The sequence below is a fragment of the Syngnathoides biaculeatus genome, chromosome 7 (genome assembly GCF_019802595.1).
Source record: "Syngnathoides biaculeatus isolate LvHL_M chromosome 7, ASM1980259v1, whole genome shotgun sequence".
NCBI lineage: Eukaryota > Metazoa > Chordata > Actinopteri > Syngnathiformes > Syngnathidae > Syngnathoides > Syngnathoides biaculeatus.
This window is the reverse complement of record NC_084646.1, coordinates 13,318,530-13,343,252: the sequence shown is the minus strand read 5'-3', so window position 1 is coordinate 13,343,252 and position 24,723 is coordinate 13,318,530. Positions and strand designations below refer to the sequence as shown.

At 43.8% G+C, this 24,723-nt stretch overlaps 3 protein-coding genes across 4 annotated transcripts; all 3 read right to left on the bottom strand.

Annotated features, from left to right (window-relative positions):
* Positions 1 to 629: 629 nt before the first annotated feature.
* zfyve9b (zinc finger, FYVE domain containing 9b) lies at positions 630 to 13,322 on the bottom strand. The gene is made up of 16 exons (XM_061825161.1): positions 13,106 to 13,322; positions 9,867 to 10,453; positions 9,679 to 9,778; positions 9,361 to 9,563; positions 9,036 to 9,147; positions 7,627 to 7,749; positions 7,374 to 7,529; positions 6,965 to 7,189; positions 5,959 to 6,041; positions 4,942 to 5,046; positions 4,722 to 4,872; positions 3,531 to 3,611; positions 3,170 to 3,332; positions 1,488 to 1,593; positions 1,235 to 1,414; positions 630 to 1,075 (listed from the first exon to the last, which is right to left on the bottom strand). The coding sequence occupies exons 1-16, from the start codon at positions 13,167 to 13,169 to the stop codon at positions 914 to 916; spliced, it is 2,601 nt and encodes an 866-aa protein (XP_061681145.1). The 5' UTR covers positions 13,170 to 13,322; the 3' UTR covers positions 630 to 913.
* A 1,022-nt stretch (positions 13,323 to 14,344) lies between these two features.
* btf3l4 (basic transcription factor 3-like 4) lies at positions 14,345 to 17,735 on the bottom strand. 2 transcript variants are annotated; one of them, XM_061826065.1, is made up of 6 exons: positions 17,560 to 17,735; positions 17,273 to 17,355; positions 16,526 to 16,639; positions 16,216 to 16,417; positions 14,909 to 14,968; positions 14,345 to 14,652 (listed from the first exon to the last, which is right to left on the bottom strand). In XM_061826065.1, the coding sequence occupies exons 2-6, from the start codon at positions 17,324 to 17,326 to the stop codon at positions 14,606 to 14,608; spliced, it is 477 nt and encodes a 158-aa protein (XP_061682049.1). In that variant the 5' UTR covers positions 17,327 to 17,355; positions 17,560 to 17,735; the 3' UTR covers positions 14,345 to 14,605. The 2 variants fall into 2 exon arrangements, with proteins under 2 accessions (XP_061682049.1, XP_061682048.1); XM_061826064.1 differs by having other exon boundaries at positions 17,273 to 17,334; positions 17,560 to 17,733.
* Positions 17,736 to 18,303: 568 nt separating this feature from the next.
* ptgfr (prostaglandin F receptor (FP)) lies at positions 18,304 to 24,707 on the bottom strand. The gene is made up of 3 exons (XM_061825296.1): positions 24,621 to 24,707; positions 21,699 to 22,507; positions 18,304 to 18,878 (listed from the first exon to the last, which is right to left on the bottom strand). Exons 2-3 carry the CDS (start codon positions 22,500 to 22,502, stop codon positions 18,519 to 18,521), a joined length of 1,164 nt encoding a protein of 387 aa, XP_061681280.1. The 5' UTR covers positions 22,503 to 22,507; positions 24,621 to 24,707; the 3' UTR covers positions 18,304 to 18,518.
* Positions 24,708 to 24,723: the final 16 nt, after the last annotated feature.

Here is a 24,723-nt window from a genome sequence, read left to right as displayed (position 1 = left end):
TTTGTTGAAGCAGGGGAGAAGAAAAACACCCCCTCGGTTCAGCTGGTTCATTGACAAAAAAAAAAAAAAAAAAAAAAGAGAAAGGGGCACTTGTGCAGTTTTGGATTCAACTAATCATATATGCAAAAAAAAAATTGCGCAGGAAGTAAAATGCCTTAATTGTATGATATTGGAAGCCTGGTTTACACCTACATTTTGCCACTGAAGTTACTACCAAATTACATTTAATGTACAGTACTTAATATTTACCATACTTAGCTTAATATGTAAATTCATAGTTTTAGTATAACTATTCTAAGTTCTGGCTCAAATTTTTATATCAAAACCCTGGTGTGTAAAAATGTATGTAGACTTATCCACTCAAAAATAGAAATATACATTTAGTATGAATAACTACATTACACTATTTTTAACTCATTTGGATGGAAATTAGATTTTTTTTTTAATCTTCTCACATGGCTTCTCAAAATGGCATAACTGATTTTTTTTAGTTGCTTCACTCTAACTTTAGCATCAACCCTTGTATTTATTATTATTATTACACCAATTCTTGATGCAGAAATCATTTTTGTTGCAAAGTTTAATTCCAGGTTGACATTCAGTTAGAGAACATTCAAGAACTTCAGGCATTCATTCCATGGGCGTCCACTACTCACTAAGTTATTTGATTTAAACTAGTGGGGTTGAATCCAACATTGTTCCCCCCACGCCCCCTCTCCCAACCCCCCCACAAGCTGTGAAGTTGCTACAAACGCTTAATTCTTGATTTCTTGGTTGCTGCTGGTGGGCAAGCTCAGAAAACCACTCAGAGTGAGACCTCTCTCCTCATGGGCGGGTGGGTTCTCCCCGGGAGTTTCTGGGATGGGGGGGCTGGAAAATCAAGACGCGATTAGCTTTGCGTTTTGTGGTACTTTTAAGTGATGTACTCCAGGATGTAAAAGATGAGCTCCATGACGATGGGCTCGTCGCCTCTCTTGCGCCCCCTGCTGTGGATGACTGGGATGAGCGTGCTGTCCAGGGCGTTCAGGTACTGAGATGGGAGGGGATGGCCGTTGCTGCCTGCCACGAAGCCCACCTCAAAAAATAAATACACATATATTACAATGTATGTAAAATCAACGAGTCGGGGTCTGAAATAATATAAAAAAAGAACGATCGTCAATCAATGTAAAATGACTCCTTTTAGTTACATTATGGTAGTACCCTGACGTCAAGGACGTCCGATCGCACTGACCTGCTGGAGGTCAAAGGTGACGCGCAGCCCCAACTTGGCCATGCCGTCCTCCTTAAGTAGTTTGAGATACGGACACAGCGCCAAGCAAAAGGCCCTGGCGATGCGCTCCGTGAGCCGGTTGTGTTCCGGTACGTTGGCCGCTATTCCTTTCGGGGGCTCGGCCCGCTGCAGGTAGAACACCTTGAAGGCAACATTCGTTGAGCACGTTCATGAAGTAAAACAAAATACAAAAGAAAAGTTAAGTCACACATACTTCAGTCCAATGGATAATCTTGCCATTTTCTTTGTATTCCGATTTCTGGAACATCTTTGTACTGCTGACGGACTCCATGGATTCACCATCAATTGGGCTTATCACCCTGTGAACCACAAGGAAACACTTATTTGCTTTTAACTACTATTTTTACATATACCCTAGTTTAGCAATAACAATACATATAATAACAGTAAACTGATACAAATTGGCACAATGAGTAGTGTTCAATGAGCTGTTGTTTTTTTCTTAACAGTTGTCTTGGCACCAAGTTGTCGCCTAAGCACTACTTTTATCCAAATTGTCCTCAGCAATGTTTTTGTCTAAATAAAAGTCAGCAATTCACTTCAACAGAGTTCCTTTGTATGATGATGCCACAATATGACGCCAAAGCACTTTTTTTCCCTAAAGGGAGCTCCTAACGTATTTCTTTGCCACCGACATGCTGGAAGATTGCATGTTTGTCCAAATGAGGCATCTACTGAGATTCTGCAAGACGGCACCTAAACACTGCTATTGCTCAAAAGAAGTCCTTCAACTTCACTTCAACATGTTGTATTGGGACCTAAATGCCCGTCACGGTTGATCAGCTAGTAAAGTGTTGGAGCTCTCAGTTCTGAGGTCCCGGGTTCAATCCCGGACCCGCCTGTGTGGAGTTTGCATGTTCTCCGGTTTCCTCCCACATCACAAAAACATGCAACATTAATTGGTCACTCTAAATTGCCCCTAGGGGTGATTATGAGTGCGGCTGTTTGTCTGGATGTGCCCTGCGATTGGCTGCCAATCAGTTCAGCCTCCTGCCTCCTGCCCGTTGAACGCTGTGATGGGCTCCAGCACTCCCCGTGACCCTCGTGAGGATAAGTGGCTCAGAAAATTGATGGGCCTAAATGCCGTGAAATGGTGCCATAACATCACTGTTGTCTAAATGAAGCACCTCAAGTTACTTCTCACTAGTCCCTCAGCACCGAGATGCCAAAAGTTGACCCCAAATCACTGCTTTTGACTAAACCAGCACCTCAACTCACTTTGACAGAGTTCCCTGGCACCGAGATGCTACAAGTCGGCACCAAAGCACTACTTTTGTCCAAATGAAGCTCCTCAACTCCCTTCATCATAGTTCCTCGGCACCCAGATGCCACAAGAGGGTGCCAAAGCACCACTTTTGTTCTCAATGAGGCAATTCATCAAATTATAGTTTGTTATTTATTAAGTTTTAAGATGAAGTTGGAGAAAACTGGAGTACCTGGAAAACAAGCGCTGGAACAACATCCAAACTGCACACACGTGGGCTCTGGCCTACATTACAACCCCATAAGACAGTACTGTATTAAGTCCTTTTATGATTTATTAGGAGTACCCGACACCACAGGTTTCAAACTGAAGGCCAGGGGGCCAGATCCGGCCCACCACATGATTTTATGTGGCCGTGAAGGCAAATCATCTGCGTCAACCTCCATGATTCTTGTGAAAATCTGTGCCAAAATGTCAAATTGTTATATATCATAAATAACTCCAATGTGGTCCGCGACAAAAATGAGTTTGACACCCCTGTTCTACACTGTCAAGCTAAAAGTCATTAGCAGGCCCTTTAATAAAGACTTGGCTGTGCGTGAACGGAGATTTGGATAAAGAGCTAAAAAAAAAAAAAAAAAAAAAATCCCAAGCAGATGGAGAAGTCTCACCCTTTATTGATGGCGCAGTGGGCCTCCACCCACTGCACACAAACCAGCTCCTGGCTGTCTGTTTGGTCCACGCGCCCGCAGGTGACGGCGTAGTCCTTCATCTCCCGGAGCGACCTACGTAGCTCTGCCATGGTCTCCGGGGTAATCTGCACCATGAGTCCATCTAGAATTGTGGGGGGGGGACCACACACACACACACACACTAATTTGTCAACATTGACAGGCGCAGTGACGAACAGGCTGTTCATATTAACACACACGCAAAGATTTATATGAGCAAAAGTCAACACTGTGGATGAAATGAAAGATGCAAATACCAACAAGATAAGCCAAATCTGTCGAGCGGTGGAGGATACGTTACCTTCCAGGATACTCGACTTGGCAAAGTAACCTGCAGTCGCTTTCAGTGCACTGCTGAAGATGAAAAAACATGATCCAGTCACTGGAGAAGAGGAGATAAACGAGACAAATTACAAAATGTGATTGGACAAGCTTTGCAGGGATATCGCTATGTCGTATTGCAGTTTCATTTTTTTTTTTTATTGAAAAAATGAAATGAATTAACAATTAAAGGTCAACTGTCATGAAATGAATGATTTTTAGTATGTTATCAATGAAAAAACAGCAGCCGCTATGGACCCATCCATTTTTTCACCACAAAACATGATTTTGACGTACAGTATATGGCTTTTTGTAACTCCCGCTCGAGGGATTTGTTTTCGACAAGAAGCAGGAAGTGACGTTGGAGGCAGTCGCGCGTTCAGGTGGACTAGTTTCTTTCCATTAGTTTTACCTGCGGGAAGGTAGCGCGTTGTTCCTTCGTGTTAGCCAAAATGCCAGCTCGTTGCAATGCCGGACATTGCTCGAACACCCTTGATAAGTTTGCAAGACACCCGGTTTGTCGTGAAAAATGGATTGCACGTGTGCAAAGGACGAGAGCTTCGTGTGTTCCAAATGACAGATAGGTGTGTATACAACTAATAATAAAAAAAAGAATAGTTTAGGGGGGACCACGTAATCCATCTCTCATAATGTAACAAAAGATCCACGTACGTATGATGGGGGTGCTAAATGTGTCGATCTGTGCGTCGGACGGCTTCCGCGTGGGGCTCCCCGGCAAATACTTCCGTGTCAGAAGGGACGTGTTCGACTCCCCATAGTCGGGTCCACCGCGTGTTTTCAATGGCGAATGTCCGGGGTGACGTCACGGGCAGGAGATGCAGCCAATATGGCGACCACTTGGATGTCGAATAACGCTTCTTCAACTTTGCGCATGGATGATGCGCTCTCCGCTCGTATGTATTTTTTATTACAATATCTATTTTAGAATGTTTATAGGGATGACACTTGACCTTTAAATTTGGGCTCGACTATAGTGCTCATATCCAGTTAATCTCAAAATTAATCATATTACAGTTATCATTTGAATACATGTTGATTTGCGCTTGTTGAACTAGTAGTTAGGTCATTGGTTGATTTCAAATCGGCAGGATTTTCCATGCCCCCCGGCCCTCCCCCCCCAAAAAATACAATTGAATGCGTGCTACAATACCTTTGCGGGGCTGGTTGTGGATGCTGATGGCTTGCGTCTGGTACCGGCCGTCGTCTCTTTGCACGCAGATGAGGTGCGAGTCGGCCCCCTCGTTGAAGCTGGCCCCCACCGCCAGGACGTGCTCGTTACACTTGTTCATGGCCTTCATCAGCTGTTGCAACAGCAAATGCGCGCTCAAAGTAATTTGTTCAAATCACGCGCTGAGAATCTTTCATCTCACCTCGTTGTAGCCAGTCGTCGGAATCTTGATGCAGGTCCTCTGAGCCTCCAGGTCCACCGTCAGCCCCGGCACCATCGGGAGACTATAGCGGAAATTCCTGAAGTCCTGCTCAGGAAGGTAGGATGGTTGCAAAGTAGTGGGAATTTTTGCAGTTAAGATCTGGAAACTTTCCATCGTATCTTAAATGGATGTCATGTGATTATTTTGAATATTTTTGTAATACTGTGTTTCCAAACCTTTACTTACTCAGTATAGCGTACGGTGGTGCCTTGGGAGACCGGTGACCCCCGCTAAAGAGTTTCCAGAGAAATGGTTGATTTTTTTTTTAGTTTTTTACTTCTATTTGAGTGCAAAAATTCGAGATACAAGCACTGTGTGCTTGCAGTGAACTAAACTCAAGTCTCTTAACATACCGTTAGGTAGGATATTAAAAAAAAGGGGGGGGGGGGCTTCAATCTATTTAATACCCTTTGCAGTTGAAATTTCGCTAGTTTACTATTTTAATGTTCCCACATAATGGAAAACGCCATATACAGGCAAACAAATAGCATCCATGGGATAGTATTACAACCCTTGATGGAACAGTTATTTGAACACAAGCGGTGAAGCAACACATGTAGATGGACAATATAACTCACAGACATTTATCATAAACAAATTAATATTACTACAGTTAATCAGTTACTGGCAGTGGTTTTGAAAGTCCTTGTTTGCACTTGCATCACAGACATCAAAAAGAGATGCAATCAATTCATCTTGATGCACAAACTGTTTAGTTCTTTATATTGTAATTATGTTATTACCTCGTGTTTTTATAATGCACAAGGTTATACAGCGCTACTTTCCTCATCAGAGGGGAGGCTGGGATGGATTAATGACATTCTGTTTATTTCAATGGGGTGTTTTTAATATACTGACAAATACCAGCTGTCAAATATCCTGTTAATTTCTGTGGAAAGCCTCCAACTTTATTACCCCCAAAAAGTTGAAAGTCTGAACAACACGACCCTTACTCACCACTAAAAGCCTCATGACTGTGTGGCCTACGTCTCCGAACAAAGGCTTCCGAAATCGCACGCTGTACAGAGGACAAGGGTAAACTGCAAAAAAAAATAATAATAATAATAATTAATTGAATTAAATAAAAAAAAATGAAACTGTGTTTATTCAATACTGTTTTGTTTTGTCTAAGTATTTTTTTTCTTGCACTTTATTATTGTTCAATCTGGAGGTGTTTTTTGCGGTCTTGTTCAGCAGCACACAAACATTTTATGCCATCCATCCATCCATTTTCCTAGCCACTTATCCTCACAAGGGTCGCGGGGAGTGGTGGAGCCTATCCCAGCTGCCAACGGGTAGGAGGCAGGGTACACCCTGAACTGGCTGCGTGGCCAATTGCAGGGCACACACACACACACCACACACACACACACACACACACACACACACCACACACACACACCACACACACACACACATATATATATATATATATATATATATAATATATATATATATATATTATATATATATATATATATATATAATATATATATATATCATGATTAACATTAAAATGCAGCAGCATCATAGCCCAAAGTGTAAAATTAAAAAGACAGAAAAGCTGGGATTTTTTAACAATTTCCAACATTAATTGCGTGCACAGCTTTAAAGCGTTGGCCTCACATTTCTGAGGTCCCAGGTTCAAATCCCGGCCCCATCTGTGTGTCGTTTGCATGTTCTCCCCTTTCCTGCGTGGGTTTTCTCTGGGCACTCTGGTTTCCTCTCACTTCCCAAAAACATGCAACATTAATTACTGTGATTGTGAGTGCTGGTGTTTGTCTCTATGTGCCCTGCAATTGGCCACGCAACCAGTTCAGGGTGTTCCCCGCCTCCTGCCCGATGACAGTTGGGATTGGCTCCAACGCTCCCGCAACCCTTGTGAGGATAGGTAGCTCAGAAAATGGATGGGTGGATATTGCTGATGGCGGCGTGGAACCCGCCTGACATCCAAAGAACTCACATCGATACTCGGCACCCAGGCGCAGCATGAGGCGCAGGGGGAACGTCCTGGCCCAGACCACCTCGGCCCTGTGGACCAGCAGGCCGAAGAGGTACGGCTGCCCGGGCAGGGGCAGACCCTGAAGGGACTGGCGGGTGGGCCGGACAAACAAGAACCCCGCGTGCTCGTCGCTCCCCAGGAAGCGGCTGCCGAACAGCGACAGTGACAGGTGCTTTATCACCTTCCCTGCGGATGAGAGGATGAGGTTTGGAGTACAAGGAATCGATCTTAAAACTTCTCCTGCCCAAAGCAAGAAGCAAATTCCGAGACCAAGGACCTACAAGAGAGCTTGCAAAATCCAAGTACCTGTCACATGTGCCACCACTAGTGTCGGAGTACCTAATGAATTATCTTCGAGTGTGTTTGTCACCTGCGAGGCTGTCCCTGTACAGCTGGACCAGGTGGCTGAAGATGTCCCTGGGGAAGGTCTTCTCCTCGGGCAGGCACTGCAATAGCACCATCACCTCCACCTGCCCCACGCCGTGCATCCCTTTGCTGGTCACGCACCAACACTTCCTGTTAAGGTCTGTCCAGTAAGCAAAATCACGAGTGTCAGTCGGGGTCAGGTGGAGGGCGGTGGGGCTGGGGGTGGGGTTATTAATAGGAAAAAATAAATAAATTACAGTTGACCATCTTGACCATGGCGAGCAAATTGGCGTTGAGGACAAAAACTAGAGGGTTGGAGCGGCCGCTCTCCAGCTCCTGGATGAGCAGCGTCTCCGAGGGCTGCTCCTCCACGGTGTAATCTGAGGAGAGACCGGATGAAAGCGAAAGCAGGGGCTTGGGGGGTTGGGGGGTTGGGGGGATGGGGGCGCGGGGGATTCTGTTGACATTGGCCTCGTTATCTACGGGAACGGATGTATTCACGCCGCTTGAATACGAATCACGGTGCCATTGTTCTGCCTCGAGTCGCAAGGTCGGGCCGCTTCAAATCTTAAAATAAGACTCGACAGACTCTCCAGATGTGAGATGAATTCAATCTGTGACCATGAAAGGCGGTCGACTATCATGAAATATCACATAAGACGCAAATGATGACAAAGAGTCCTTCAGGGGTTCTCAAGGTAAGCGTAGTTCCTCTAGTGGTGCAAAGAATCACTGAATTAAATGTGCGACAGTACACTTTAGCTGTTTTTAAGTTTTAAGTCCAATACTTTTGCATTTAATCTTTTACAACTGCTTGTTTTCAAACATCTGTTTCTGTACAATTTTTTTTAATTTCAATTATGTACAATACATTTTAATTGAATCTAAAGTACAATTTATTCCTATATTTGAGGGCAGAGTTAATATGTAAAATGTGCATAATGTTATAACACCTTAAAATAATAATGTAATTTTTTAAGAATATAGTCTTATTTATAGTGAACACCTGAGGCTAATGATCCTTGTTTTTTTTCACGTTGGTTGTTACGGTGATAGCATTTTTTTTATAAGCAGTCCTGTAAAAACTTTGAGAACCAAAATTTCTATATAACATTTCTAAAGAACTTCAAAAGAACTATAGAACTTTAGGACCCAAGTTCTTTAGAATATTATGTAGAAATTATATAGAAAATCCCAGTCAAAGTTCTATAGAACAAGTGGTTCCGTACAAATTCTATAGAATTTTATAGATTTGTATAGAATTTCTCTTAAAAAAAATTTTTTTTTAGCAGGGTTTAGACATTTTACGATGTGACATCCAGGATTTACAGATGTTTTGGGTTTTGAAGAAAACAATGAAAAGAACACCGGACACATGCAGTGATGATGCTTCATAATCTCCACAAACAACCCAGGCTAAATTTAGCACCTCCCCAACATTCAAAGATTGTAGTCTGTCAGTTGAGATGTATCACTTCAACATACTTCATCCATCCTTCCATTTTCTGAGCCGCTCATCCTCACAAGGGTTGCAGGAGTGCCAGAGCCTATCCCAGCTAACATTGGGCAAAAGGTGGGCTACACCCTGAACTGTTCACCACTCAGTCGCAGGGGATTTATTGACACCATCACTAAGCGGGAATTGATCCGACGCTGTTCACCGTACCTCCTTTGACTGCTGTGGATGTGAGGATGGGCGGCAGGCCTTGCTGGGGGATGAGGTTGGACGAGCTGCTCACCAGAGTGGACGTTTGCCAGCTTCGGGGGGCACACGCCTCCTGGAGCACGGAAAAGACAAGCGGCGACATTCATTTCATTTCATTCAATTCATTTTGAAGATTGAAATTAAAAACAACAATAAATAAATGAGACTGATGAACATTGAGATGTCGAACTAATTAGAGATTACGACTGACATTGATATCAAATTGTCAGCAACATTCAAATGCATTTTGAGATTGGAATTGTTGAGATTGTCTGTGTGAGCCTACATTAGCGCCCCCACGTGGCCTGGAGGCCCTCCCGAGCTGCGGCGACCCTCCGGGACCTTTGGCCGTCTCGCCTCGCGCCGCTCGGCTCACCAGCGGCGAGAACGCGTGGCCTCGGACCGGCGTCGCGGGCGCCGACTCGGACTGCTTGTCGATGAGGAGCTCGTCTGCGAACCACACCCTCCTTTTCCCTCGCGGTGATGTGCCTGGGGAGAACATTCCGGTTGTCGCTGTCGGACCATTTTACAAAGACCCCTACACCCCCCTACAAACAAAAGAGACAACTGGCTGAGAAAACAAAAAAAAACATAAGTGGCTCACTTTTAATGAGGGTTGAATGACAGGAAACACAAACCCGCCCCTCCTTGCCGTCCAGATGTGTAAGTCTGAACTTGAGGCCGGAGCAAAGTGCACAAAACACCTGACGACACACACGTGCGCATGCACACATATATTGAATGACTTCGATAGTGCACAACACGCCGGCCGAGACGGAACGCGGGCCTCACCTTGCCACAGGCGCGGCAGTGGTGCCTCCGCTTGGTAAACGTGAACTTGACGCCGCACTTCATGCACACGTGGGCCTCGGCGTCTGGGATCCAGACCGGCGCGACCTCCCCCAAGGCGTTGGCTCGATCTTTAGTCAGGATGCCAACCGGGTCGGACTCGGCATTGGGATCGACTGGACATGATGCGGAGGCATTTCCCACCTCCCAGCCATTGGACACAACTTCTACGCGGTGATTCTGGAGGTCTTCGGGTTCTTCCATCTCCTTCTCCTCGATCACCGAGTCCTCCTTGGAGGGCAGCGTTTTGAGCTTCCTCTCCTCCTCTGCCAGACTCAGAACCTGTGGACCGGGAGGACCCTCAGCCTGGCCTTCACCCCACGGGGTGACCGTGCAGCCACCTTGCTCCATGTGGAGCATCTTGGTAGAAGGTTTTTCTTCAGTTTCATCCGAGGAGGACTTGGGAGGAGGGGCTTCTGGTCTGATTGGCCCTGATTTGGACACATTTCCTGCATCTTTGAGCACCAGAAGATAAGGTCGGCTCAGCCAGGGCAGCTTGGTGTCACAGAGGGATTGGTTTTCGCCATCGTCTGTTTCAAGGAGAGCATACGACATTTGTGAATTTTTCTAGAAAAAACAAAAAAAAAAACAAAATAAGAAATTCAACAAGCAAGAAGAGTCCAGCAGCCTCAATTCAATTTTTGAGACTAAAAGAAAATGGATGACTGAAAACGTATAGAGAAAACATGCAATTCATCCATCCTTTTTCAATTTATGTGGGGTCTTGCATTTGGGGCAGCAGTTTCAGCACGGAAGCCCAGAGGCCCTGCTCCCCAGCCACTTGGTCTACCTCTTCTGGGGGATTTCGAGTCATTCCCACACCAGCTGGGAAACAGACCAAAATCCTCAGCGAGTCTTGATCATCCCCAGGGTCTCCTTCCAGTAGGATCTGTAAGGAAAATCACACCAGGGAGGCCTCCAGGCGGCACCCGATTATGATGCCCAAGCAGTAGCTTTGTCCCGTCCCTGCAGATGAAACTCATTTGGGAACGCTTGCACCCGTGATCTTGTTCTTCCGGCCATGACCCGTAGCAACCCAGATCGAGCGCTAAATGGAAAGCTTCGCCTTTGGGCTCGGCTCCCCCTCCGCAACGACAGACCGACGCAGCCTCTGCATCGCTGCAGACGTTGCACCAAGCTGGCCTGTCCATCGTCCTCTCCGTTCTTGCCTCACTTGTCAAGGCTCCACTTGGGGCAGGATCTCATCCCCCAACCTGGGGAGGCCACCCCACCCTTTTCCGATTGAGGACCGCAGCCTCGCTTTTGGAGCTGCTAATTCAGTTTTTAGCAAGCAGGTTGGTATTTTTTTTTTTTTTTTTAGATTTAGAACCAAATTCAGATATCCAAACATCCATCCATTTTCTTTGCCGCTTATCCTCACAAGGGTCGCGAGGAGTGCTGCAGCCTATCCCAGCTGTCAACAGGCAGGAGGCAGGGTACGTCCTGAACTGGTTGCCAGCCAATCGCAGGGCACATAGAGAAAAACAGCCCCACTCACAATCACACCTTGGGGCAATTTAGAGTGTCTAATTAACCTTGCATGTTTTTGGGATGTGGGGGGAAACCGGACTGCCTGGAGAAAACCCACGCAGGCACGGGGAGAACCTGCAAACTCCTCACAGGTGGGGCCTGGATCGAACAGGGGTCCTCAGAACTGTGAGGCCAACGCTCTACCACCTGATCCACCGTGCCACCCAGTTTCAGATTTATAGTGGCTAATTGAGTTTTTAGCAGGCACATTAGTATTATATATTGACGTTATGACGTTTGAAATGATTTAAGGATCAGGATTAGGCCAACAATATTGAACATCATCATACACAAACAAATACACTCATGTAACCCGTAAAACCAAGAACAGTATGTGAAAAGTTGCAGTTTTTGAAGAACTTTCCATTTAATTTTTCCAGACAACTATACAGTACTTTTACTTAAATACATCTTGTGAGCACATTTTTCACCTCTGCACACACACACACACACACACACACACACACACACGATTTATGTGCTGCATAACTCGTCATAAAACGCTCACTAAGCGGCCACGAAGGCACGCGTGTTGAATTGCAAATTTCGCTTGGGGATTGTAGCCGATGTTTTGTTGTTGTTGTTTTTACATTGGAAAATAAAATTGTGACGATTACAGCTAGAATTCCAATACAATGAGAAGAAAATTGTGATAAATATGACTAGAGATGCTAATATTTGCTACTAGTGATGTTAACATTTGGTATTAAGGTGACATCAAAGTTTCAATTAATTTTTTTTTTGTCAAGATTATCTTTGAAATCGAAATGATTTACAGAATTAGGAGTGAGTTTACAACTAAAATTACAAGAAGATTGTGATTAATATTACAATATTGCTAGATAACCCTGTAAGTGGTCCCTGGACCCAAAAAGTTTGAGAACCCTTGCATTCGAGTGTCAAGTTGATGCAAAACGTGTAATTTATCACAGGATTTCCATTACGGTGCCTGTATTACATTGTGTATCGTCGGTTATTGAAACCGAGGCTCGTTCCCATTTACGAACAAATTCTGGTTCTGCCTCAGCGGTAATGAGAGACATCGTCAGTCGTAACCAGAGGACGCGCCATAATTGTCAGGCATATCCTTGCTTAGTGACTCGTTCATACGTCCACATGTACGCACAGTAACTGATTACAGTATTACTCGGGTATCCCACTGCAGCGCACATGGCAAAAGGGGACTCGCAATACGAACGCTTCATTATGACCGCCCGTCTCTGCAGAAGGCAATTGCACGCGTTTTTTTTTACAACACATAATCCCACTAAGGGACGTAATCACACCCGGTTTCCGGACTATTCCGGATTCCGGATGAAAACATGTGAAAACGGTTGCAAAAGTGTCCCGGTTGCTGCAGGTTGTGTGACGCATTGAGTTTCCGTCCGACTGGAGACGCTTCAATGCGACACTCGGGCGGCGGGTTGAGCGCCAAAGGGACACTCGAATTATGACTCCCATTATTGTTTGCAGTTGTGCATTCATTCATTTTGTGGGGGTGAACAGCAGGAGATGGGGTGGGGGGCGTGGTGGATAAATGCTGCATCAGGGCTTTTCGAGCATAAACATCATCGTCGTCGTCATCGTGACGCACAAGGAAAGACAGCGTGGATAAAGAGTGACATGGAGAAAAAAAATATTGCACTTCTCACCTTCTGTGACGCCCCCGAGGAGGCTCTCGTTGTCGTCGTCCCGTGCGGAGAACAACTTCAACATGGTCTTGCACTTACTTGCATGGAAGCAGCACGCCGCAGCATCAGCACCAGCACCAGCACCAGCAGGGATGCTTGTGATGGGTTTGGGAAGGGAGGGGGCGCGGGGGGGGGGGTTGCCTTGCAGCCCCCTTCCGTGAGAGACCCCCTCCCTCCCGCATCATGTGTCTCTGCAGCTCTTCAAACGGAGACGGAAACTGGAGAGGTGAGTGCACAAATGCTCCGTTGCGTCAAAGGGAGCGGTTATGACGTCACACAAGTGATTCACGGTCGCAGTCCTCATCAGCTACTTTTGAAGAGCGGTTCTCAAACTGGGATCCATGAGCTAAAGTTTGGGGGTCCAGTTTTCAATGTGTTAGAATTTAAAAATGGGCTGGGTTTTCATTTTTCTGCAGCAACTGTGGCCTTTGACAAGGTGGAAGTCAGTGTCAGTTAAAAAAAAAATTAAATTAACAGAACTTTACCAAAACGTGAAATTTATTTGCAGTTAATGAGCACTTTTACATGGTGGCAGTGCGGACTTCTGTGTCATACATATCCAGTTCTAAGAGGATCTGCACACTAGTGCAATCACAATATATAAGTGGGTGGTTTTAATTTTACTCTTTTTTTTTATGAGTTGTGTAGGGTCGAAAATGTTGAAATCATTTATCTTGGTCCCATTTTTTAAAATGACAAGTAACACATTTAGAATCTTAACTTTCTTCCCTCTTTTAATTTCAACATCTTAAAGAAATACACATTACTGTAAGATTGCGACTTTTTATGCGTCTTTGTTCTTGTAATTCAAAATGTATTTTTTAGTACGATTTTATTCTCATAACGTGTTAGTTTGAGGTGCCGTGACTCATGCAAACGGTGGACATCTCCACCAGGAATCATAAAAAAAATGAGTTAACAACTGTAGACATGAAGTCTTACCGGTACCCACAAAGAGAAGCTAACAGCAAAGCGGATGAATAAAGGCTAACTTTTTTTTTTTTTTTTACTTTTTCACAAGAGTGGCACAGGGTTAAACTTCCCTAAAATGATAAATTAGTTCAAAATAAAAGTGACTGCAAACGTCTTATACAAGTCCAAACACTTACAGTATGATGTAGTACAAAAATTATTTGGGTGCCAGTCGTGTTATGAATCCTTTTTGATTCTTCGTTTGGGATTGACGACCACAGCGGCCTGTAAAAATGTTAATCCTCTTTATTTGACTTCATAAAACAAACACACACAAAAAAAGACATTTAAAAAAAAAAAAAAAAAAGACCAACAATGTGGTGACAACCGAAGCTCGTACTTTGTTTTAAAAGGAGGCGGTTAGCCAGCTCTGACATCTGTGGAAAGAAAAGTCTCTGTTGTGTGGGTGCGTGTTTGTGTGTCTCCATTTTGATATGTCCGAATAGCAAAAGGGGAAGTATTGCAGAGTTTCCGGTTTCATCGTAGTCGTTAGTTGGCTTCATTCTTGGACGCTTCGTCAAAGTTCTCCACCAAATCTGCACGGCAACAACAGAAAACCATTTCAAGATCCAACATCTGTCAACGGGACAGCGCGACATTCACTTAGGCTGTGTACACAGACAACGGTAATAAGGAATAGTGCGAGTCTACACACAAGAAAAACACGCTGCTCAGTTTTTATGCCACATTTAAAAAATTGGTTAATATGTTAAAAATTGTGTGTGTGTAGCTGGCTCAGATCGTTTCAATGCAACCCACCCCCTCGTCACCCTTTCCTCCCCCCAAAAATACCTGGAACATCATCATCCTCTTCCTCGATGTTTTCTACCTTAGGAGCTTTGCTGTCAAGTGCTGAAATATAGAGTAAAATACATTAGTGATTAAACGCAGGGGCGCAACTGGTCAGAGCGTTGGACGCACAGTTAATGGGAGACTCTAAATTGCCCCTAGGTGTAAATAATAATTGTGTGTGTGACAGGTGTCAGTCTCTATGTGCCCTGTGATTGGCTGGCAACCAGTTCAAGGTGTACCCCTCCTCCTGCCCGTTGATAGCTAGGACAGGCTCTAGCAATCCCCGCCACCCCTGTGAGGATAAGTGGCTAAGAAAGTGATTTCGATGGATGGTGCTTAAATGAAACAATGCTAAAGTTTCACACTGCAAATAAAGTGAATAGAATATAGAGTGGTACCGCTACTTACGAAATTATTTTCTTTCCCAAAGTTGTTTTGTAACATGATTTATTTTCGCAAGCAGAAGCGCTATTTGCATGTAGACTAATTCGTTCCCAACCCTCCAACAAAAATAAGCATTCCAAGTACATAATGTAAAGATTAACAAAAATTGTGTTCATTTACCTTTGGTGTTGGTCAACCATGCGAAGAGAAGGGTGAGTGACAAGCAAAAGGCATCGTTGGGGACGGAGAAGGAGGCAAATGTTTGACAGCTGAGAGTAAATGTATGTACAAATGGACGCACACACACAACTTAATCCAACTAAAGTTTCTTGGGGCCAAATGGTCAAGAAAGATGACGAAATTCAAGTTAAAAAGTTAAGTTAAAAAGTTGTACTAGCGTGTTAAAGCACTAGCGTGATTCAGGAACAGTCGGGTCTCCAAGGGAAACGAAAAGCATCATGGGTAAAGACTGATGTCCCTCCTAGCCGATGAAGTTGCTATGGCGATAGCGAATGGGAGAGCAGCTCTATCGCACCACACAAACTTCCGTAACTAGAGACAATATTTTTCTGAGGAGGCATTTTGTAACCTGATTATTTTGTTACTAGACATTCGTTAGTAGAGGTACCATGTTTTTTTTTTTTTTTTTTTGTGCGTGTATTTACGTGTTCTCATAACTCCTAATGTTGTGAATTAACAAAAAAATTGCAAACTTAGCCATTAATAACAACATACACATTACTTACCCATTTTATTTCTTTTAGATTAGATGGACGATTAACGAATGCCTGAAACTGGTACTTTTTAGGCTGGAGCAAGACTTATCCACCTTACAACATCAGATACCTAGAAATCCTTTTTAGGTTGAGTTCCAAAGTCTTTGGACTTTGTTACTTCCCACTATTGAACGCAAGACCATCTACCTTGGCGCGGGAACTGCGCGGCTATCTTGCGCAGGCTGCTCAGGCTGTCGGCTCCCAGCTGGCTGAGGATGCCAGGCAGCATCTCGGTCAGCTGCTTGGTCTCGGCGTGGCCCGTGACGGCAAACGTGTTGGCCGACAGAGAGGCCTGCACCTTGGGGTTGTTGAAGTGGATCACCGTCCCGTCGTCCTTGATCATGTTGACCTGAGAAAGCAACAACGGGCTCAGATTACAATGACAGTTGCTATCTGCCTATTTGAGGAAATAATGTCATTTTGGTGCTATGACAAAATGCGGCGCTTCCATATTTACCTCCTCAATGCCTGCAATGTTGTTGACGGCCAACTTCTTTAAGGAACTCTGGAGCTTTTTGTCGTCGGCTGTGGCCGTTCTGTGTATAACCTTCTTCTTTCTGCGTGCTGAACCCTAAAAAAAAAAAAAAAAAAAAAAAAAAAATGTTTTGGATTCTTGAAATTTAACAGTCTGGGGTAATAAAAAGCCAACAACAAAAAAAGCCTTTGCTTGTGACACTTTTTTTTCTTCCCAGTTTTGACATTGGAACCTTATTGTGACCTGCCTGTAGCTGCTGCTATTTTCTGTAAAATCTAATGCTAATTTCTTAAATTTGCGAAATTGAACAGTATGCAAACATATATTTGTTTACACAGACACACACATGTAAAATTGGTTAAAGATTAATAACCTTATGGAAGTTTGAAACCCAGATCCAACAAAAAAGTTCACACCTAAAAATCTCAACCCTCGGTTGACATTGCATTCCACGTTAAAGGCAAATTCCGGTGGTTTGCATCTAATATGGAGCCTATTTTGACAATGTGATGTTAAATCCTCTCTCATTTAATAGTGTTCTGAGAAGATTTTTATCGACAATTACGAATTTTCAGGTGCGCCGCCATTTTCGAGAGTCACATGACCTACGTGCGCGGATGGGAAAAATAAGTCGATCACGAGCATCGCCTTTAAAAGATCTGTCCAACAATCCTGTCTTGATTACAAACAGTGGTCAAAAGAACGACTGGCTTCCGGGTTGGCGCTTACCTTTCCCCCTATCCGCACTTGGGCCTGAAGTTTGACCAATTTTTCTTGATTCATCTTGTCAACTGCGGTCAGACAACACGGAGCTGAGTCCAAACGAACACATGATTTGAATGCACGTATAACTGCTAAAACGAGTATTTAGTTGTTATCGACACAAACACACAGCACGTGAACCGGGCTGTTAGCTCCGCCTTAGCGTAGCTAGACAACAACACAAATCATACACAAAAACGTCACATAAGCGACACGACACATCCTCGCATATTGCAACGTGTTAATCCTCAAACCTGTTGAAGTTTCGACGGAGGCATGCGGGGTTTATTAGAAGATTTATCGAACAAGGAAGGCGTGTTTATTAGTCACAAATTGAGGCATCTGTCTTCTTCTTTGCGAGGAACTCGAAGCGTTGGCAAGCGGTGCTGCCACCGTCCGGATGATTTAGTTTCTTACAACAACACAAGCCCTTTGCCCCAGACTGCTTCCTGTTTATGCGTGTGTGTGTGTGTGTGTGTGTGTGTGTGTGTGTGTGTGTGTATGTGTGTATGTGTGTATATATATATATATATATATAGTATTTCGTATAAGTATTTCGGTTGTTAAATCCATCAGGTTAATCGCATATATTATTTACAGTCACCACACATAGATTAAAGTGTTTTTTAATTCTTGGAAATGATATGATTGTTGTGTATGGTTTTTAAGCATTTTACACCAAGTATCACCTCACAAAATATTTGCTTCTCCAAGTACCAACATTATGACCAAGACTAAAATGCATTTGTTAATTAGATCTGAGTGGTCGTCAAAAACAAGCTAGGTTTTTATTGCTAAAAATATATATTTTTGTTAACCACTGTAACATTGCAGTTTGAACATTAACAAGACACCCTAATATCTCTCTATATATTTATTTACGTTTTATTGACTACAATCCACTGTAAAGGAACACTTTTTTTCTATCTTATACAGTTGACTGAACAGTGATGACGGTAGCTGCTTAAGCACATTAAGACAAAGGATGCCATCCTGTATACATGATACATACATGTGATGTATTACCACTCTAATATGAACTGATTAAACCACACATTTAATAGGAAGGATAAGGAATTCAACACAACTGTGCCAAAGATGAATTAGCATATTTAGTCCATTTAAATCATGTACTGAAGGACAAATTCTGTTGAATGCTGTTTTCACCTTAAGAATAATTTAGTCACTCTTCTTTGCCTCTCCCGACTTTCTTTCAGCCTTTCTTCCACACCGATAGCACCCCGTGAAAGAGTTTGGCCTTCGGGTCGTCAGACAAACTGATGCGCGTGTTCTGCACGACCAAGCCATCAAAGAGGCACGTGGGCGGGCCGAACTTGGAGCGCCTGGATGCGGAGCTTCGCAGGAAGCGGTGCTTCCAGCGCCCGGGCTCCGTGGGCTCGGACCTGCAGCATCGCTGTAGCATGTGATAGAGTTTCTTCAGAACGGCCTTCCTCAGCAGGATGTAGACCCAAGGGTCCAGGATCTGGTTCCACGTGGCTATGCGGACCAGAAACAGCAGTTTGTCGGACACTGGGTCGTAATCGTCTTTGGAGGTGAGAATGATGACGCGGGTCTGCGCAGAGTAATCCATAAAATAACTGATAAGTATTAGAGTACAATAAATGAAATAATAGTTAGAATAGTAAACAGTAATGTGGTATGTTTTATTTACACACAAATGAGATACAATACACACTCAGTATGAGTGCAATATTTTTTAGCCCGACTGTTATGTAACATTTTTTTTTCATCATATTTCTGAAAACAGCAATTGTGACTGGACTGGTTTAGATAATGAATATGATTTGTGAACAAAAATCATTTTCTGACCCGACCTTGCGCCTCCAATTTTCTATAAAATAAACCACCACGCCCGAGGTACACCAACCAATCATAGACAGAAGGCATGACTTTCGAGTTGTCAGTAATTTCTCGTGCACTCGTGGGCATTTAGACCCCGTACTTTGTTACCCTGTAAAGTACTTTAATCGTAACACAGTGTTACTCAAACAATAAATAACAACGGTTTGAAGTTTTATTTTGTTGTGATGCTCTTGACGAGTGTCTGCGACAAATGATTGACACTGTGTTAGACATGCCTTCTAAATATTTAGGTGTTTCCACAATGTGTGAATTTTTTTTTTTTTTTTTTTTGTGGTGTGCCATGAGATGAATGCACTAAAACCTCGGTTTTCATATGCCCTAATTTTCAATTTGGTTGTCCATTTCTCACCCCCCATTTAAATTTTGTCCTTGTTTTCATATACTATATAAAAAAAAAAAGTGTGACTCTTTTTTTCTGAATTTTCTGAAATCCACCGTGTCCATATGTACGACATGAAAGGGCAGCATTGGTGTACCATCCTCCCGAAAGTCAGCTCTTCAAAATAAAACATACAGTCTAATAACACCTTTTCAACCCACTTTTGTTTTTATTTAGTAGTCACACTTGGTAAACGAGTACAAATTAGTTTGAGTGTGACTGCTAAGTAAGCCACCATGCCGTCAAAAAAAAGTGGTGTAACTCTTCTCATCCTGTTGTGATTTTACTTTGAAAGCTTGACTTTTAACAGGATGTCACACCACTGTTGCCCCAATTTAAGAGTGTTGTCGAGCAGACCGTGAGGCTTATTGCCTTGAGTTGTTTGAAAAAGCTTACAATGTGAAATATGACACACGCACAAAACAATTAAAGGAAGAAGTCGGAGCAAAGTATGAAAATGGCTCTGGTCTCCATTTTCCTGTCTTTGATATGCCATCAAGTCTTCAATTAAAGTAAATAAATGTATGTACACTGAAGAAAATGAGTATTTGAACACCCTGCAATATTGCAAGTTCTTAGAAATCATGGAGGGGGAAATTTTTATCGTATGTACATGTCCACTGTGAGAGAGATAGTCTAAAAAGAAAAATCCAGAAATCACAATGTAGTTTTTTTTTAAGGATTTATTTGTGTGATACAGCTGCAAATGAGTATTTGAACACCTGAGAAAACAATGTTAATATTTGGGACAGTAGCCTTTGTTTGTAATTACAGAGGTCAAACGTTTCCTTTGGTTGTTCAACAGGTTTGCACACACTGCAGGAGGGATTTTGGACTACTCCTCCACACAGATCTTCTCGAGATCAGACAGGTTTCTGGGCTGTCGCTGAGAAACACAGAGTTTCAGCTCCCTCCAAAGATTTTCTATTGGGTTTAGGTCTGGAGACTGGCTAGACCACGCCAGAACCTTGATATGCTTCTTACGGAGGCACTCCTTGGTTTTTCTGGCTGCGTTTCTCCAGTCATTGTCATGTTGAAAGACCCAGCCGCGACCCATCTTCAATGCTCTGACTGAGGGAAAGAGGTTGTTCCCCAAAATCTCACAACACATGGCTGCGGTCATCCTTTACTTAATACAGTGCAGTCGTCCTGTCCCATGTGCAGAAAAACACCCTCAAAGCGTGATGCTACCCCCCCCCCACCCCATGCTTCACAGTAGGGATGGTGTTCTTGGGATGGAACTCATCATTCGTGTTCCTCCACGGTTAGTCGAATTATGACCAAAAAGTTCCATTTTGACCACAAAACTTTCTCCCATGACTCCGCTGTATCATCCAAATGGTCATTGGCAAACTTGAGACGGGAACCTTCCGTGCCACGCATGATTTTAAACCATGACGTCTTAGTGTATTACCAACAGTCACCTTGGAAACGGTGGTCCCAGCTCTTTTCATGTCATTGACCAAGTCTTGACATGTAGTCCTGGGCTGATTCCTCACCTTTCTAAGGATCATCGAGACCCCACGAGGTGATATCTTGCATGGGCCTCCACTCTGATTGAGGTTGACCGCCATGTTTAGCTTCTTCCATTTTCTAATGATTGCTCCAACAGTAGACCTTTTTTCACCAAGCTGCTTGGCAATATCGCCGCAGCCCTTTCCAGCCGTGTAGAGTTGTAGAATTTTGTCTCTGGTGTCTTTGGACAGCTCTTTGGTCTTGGCCATGATACAAGTTTGAGTCTTAGTGATTGTATGAGGTGGACAGGTGTCTTCATGCAGCTAACAACCTCACGCAGGTGCATCTGATTCAGGATAACACATGGAGTGGAGGTGGACTTTTCAAGACGGACTAACAGGTCTTTGAGGGTCAGAATTCTCGCTGATAGACAGGTGTTCAAATACTTATTTGCAGCTGTATCATACAAATCATTAAAAAATTCTCATTCTTTTTAGATGATCTCTCTCACAGTGGACATATACCTATGATAAAAAATTTGAGACTCCTCGATGATTTCTAAGTGGGAGAACTTGCAATATACGTATCAGGTTGTTCAAATACTTATTTTCTTCACTGTATTTGCCCTGGCTCAATAAAGGTGCCAAAGACCAAGCCTCGGGTAATTCATCTTACCAGTAAAGGACCCCAGCATACACAGGAAACCAGCATGATGGCCATCAACTGACAGATCATCTCAGTGTGGTAAGACGTTCCTCTGCTGTGATGCTTGCGGTGAATTGTGGACAACACCAGAAAGCAGCTGGTCACTGTATTGCAAACAATAGAGAAGAGCAGGGCCAGTAAGCCCAGCAGGCCAAAGAGCAGAGGCAGGAACACATCCAACGCGTCGTCTGGCTCATCCAAATTGTAGAAGCACCAGCTCCTGGAGCTCTGCACCCTGTAGGACTTCCCAAGCACCGTCGGCAGCGCGGCCACCAGGGCGGCCAGTAGCCAAATGACAGACAGCAGCTTATTCGTGTGGTGGAAGGCTGACACTGTGGAGTGGTAAAAGGGCTTGGTGACCCCGATGCAGCGCTCTATGGCCATGGCGCTCCCCAGGAACAGGGGGCTCAAACCGAAGAAGACCAAGGTAGCGCCGAAGAGGTTGCACACTCTGCCACTGGGGTCGAAGGTCTCCCAGTGCTTGTGCAAGCTGTAGACATAAAGCACCACGGAGCCGTTGACCAAGTGGCCCAGCAGGTCTGTGACCACCAGGCTGGTGGCGAACACCGAGAAGGGTGCCTTGGATTTGGGTGGCGTAAGTTTGGAGGATTTCAGCAGAATGAAGAAGGCCAAGCTGTTGGACAGGATACCGACGGTCATGGAGACAACCGAGGTGGTCACCCACAGATTTTTCTCCACGCAGGAGATGTTTGTGGGCGTGGTCTCCGTCCCGCCGCTCAGATCGGCACTCCCGATGGCCGACATTGCGGACATTATAGCTGGAACATAAGAGTCCATTTTTCTTAAAACATTTCCCCATGAAAATACTTCGTCATAATTGTAAAACGGTCATTTTTGCCAGTGGCGGATGTGCATTTGGTATGTGTTTTATTGGTTTTACTTCATCCATTTCTGCAACACTAGTTTCCCATCTTGGCAGGCGTTTTTGAATATTTTGACTCATCTATCCAAAATAATGTTCTGTTCTGTACTTTTAAAAAACAATGTAACATTGTTGAAGTGGGAAGTACCTAAACTTGTCCACCCTCAACTGGACTGACATTTGTCAAGCGAGAACCTCAACATCTTCATTTCTGCTACCTCAAGTTCTGCTTTCTGTTGTTTCTTCAGTGCCAACGTCTCTAATTCATACATCATGGCCGGCCTCACCACTGTTTTGTAAACTTTGCCCTTCATCTTACCAGAGACTCTTCTGTCACATAACACACCAGACACATTCCGCCAGCTGTTCCAACCTGCTTGGACCCGTTTCTTCACTCCCTTACCACACCCACCATTGCTGTGTATTGTTGACACCACATATTTGAAGCCGTGAACCCTCGCTATCTCTTCTCCCAGGAGCTTCACTCTTCCCCCTCCTCCCCCCTCATTTACACACATATATTCTGTTTTCCTTTGGCTAATCTTAATTCCTCTCCTTTCCAGTGCATACCTCCATCTTTCCAAGTGTTCCTCCGTCTGCTCCCTGCTTTCACTGCAGAACACAATATCATCTGCGAACATCATGGTCCAAGGGGAATCCAGTCTAACCTCATCTGTCAGCCTATCCATTACTACCGCAAACAGGAAGGGGCTCAGAGCGGATCCCTGATGCAGTCCCACCTCCACCTTAAAATTTTTTGATACATCTACGGATAGTACCACCACTATAATGGCACAAATATAAAAAAAAAACATTTATACTTTGAACAAATGAAAAGTAACAGGATGCTGCTGTGCTACGTACCTCCGCACCACACACCACCACAATGGATTTGAAATATCAGGAAAGTGTATACTTTCGTCTTTAACTGAATGAGTTTCACAAATGGCAATTACCATTTACGGTCAGAATTTTAGCCATTTTGTGCAGAGTGCCTCCATTTTCAGGGGCTCCTAAGTACTTAGACCTTTTGGACCCGCAAAAGGTTAATTGTCGAGGTGCATTGCTTTCTTAATTGTAATGAAATGAAAAGAAAAGTAACCAAGTTAGCATTTGATATCGCTTTGAACGGGACAACCTAGATGAAGCCCAAGGAGATTTCAACGCAAGTGAAAGAATACATCATTCCACTGAAAAAATAAAAATAAAAAACAAATCTGACTAAATAGTCCATTAAAAAGAGAAAGCTATTGAGGTAGCAAAATGAATTGTGAGGTCTTTAGCTCTTTACTCTGCTCACATTCAACCTAAAGATGCAAAACTGATGTGGTGACTGACCCGTGGTCCTAAAAATACTATAAAAGAAATTCAAGACTTTTTGAAAACATAGAAATTGAATATTTTTCACTAGCCAAAGTCATTGACATGATTTAAACGCAAATGAAGGCAGCAAGACCCACAAACGACCATCCATCCATCCATCCATTTTCTTAGCCACTTATCCTCACAAGGGTCGCGGGAGTGCTGGAGCCTATCCCAGCGTTCAACGAGCAGGAGGTGGGGTACACCCTGAACTGGTTGGAGGGCACATGGACAAAGACAACAGTCGCACTCACAATCACACCTAGGGGCAATTTAGAGTCTTCAATTAATGCTGCATGTTTTGGGGATGTGGGAGGAAACCGGAGTGCCCAGAGAAAGCCCACGCAGACATGGGGAGGACATGCAAACTCCACACAGGGAGGGCTGGGATTTACCAGCTGAGCCGCCGTGCCACCTCACAAACGAGCAATCTAAAAAGAAAAAAGTGAAGGTGTTGCATAATGTAACTTAGAATGCGCTGATGTCTAGAGACTCCAGCAAGTCTTAGTATTAAAAAAAAAAATCAACTGGGATTGACTCCTGATATTTACAGGCACATTACAGACTTTTTTGGATGTCGATAAATTCAACTGTGCAAATGTGCAAAAAAAAATTTTTTTTTTTAAATTCTGCAACAGATTTGTTACCTGCGCCTCGTTTCCTCCCGTCATGAAACGTCTGCTTCTCTGTGATGTCAGTAAATCAGCTTTAGATCCCTCGATGTTGCTTCTGAGGCAAAGATGTGCTCTC

Bases quoted from the DNA above. Each gene is read 5' to 3' on its own strand.
- zfyve9b (XM_061825161.1), bottom strand. From the start codon at position 13,169: ATGTTGAAGTTGTTCTCCGCACGGGACGACGACAACGAGAGCCTCCTC. The intron at 9,779-9,866 runs GTGAGGCCCGCG...GTGTGTCGTCAG, and splicing joins ACTGCCGCGCCTGTGGCAAG to GTGTTTTGTGCACTTTGCTC. The intron at 3,333-3,530 runs GTAACGTATCCT...CCACAATTCTAG, and splicing joins CAAGTCGAGTATCCTGGAAG to ATGGACTCATGGTGCAGATT.
- btf3l4 (XM_061826065.1), bottom strand. From the start codon at position 17,326: ATGAATCAAGAAAAATTGGTCAAACTTCAGGCCCAAGTGCGGATAGGG. The intron at 14,969-16,215 runs GTAGATGGTCTT...TCTATATTTCAG, and splicing joins CGCGCAGTTCCCGCGCCAAG to CACTTGACAGCAAAGCTCCT. The intron at 14,653-14,908 runs GTATTTTTGGGG...GTTGCCGTGCAG, and splicing joins AGAGGATGATGATGTTCCAG to ATTTGGTGGAGAACTTTGAC.
- ptgfr (XM_061825296.1), bottom strand. From the start codon at position 22,502: ATGTCCGCAATGTCGGCCATCGGGAGTGCCGATCTGAGCGGCGGGACG. The intron at 18,879-21,698 runs GTAAGATGAATT...TACTCTGCGCAG, and splicing joins TATGCTGGGGTCCTTTACTG to ACCCGCGTCATCATTCTCAC.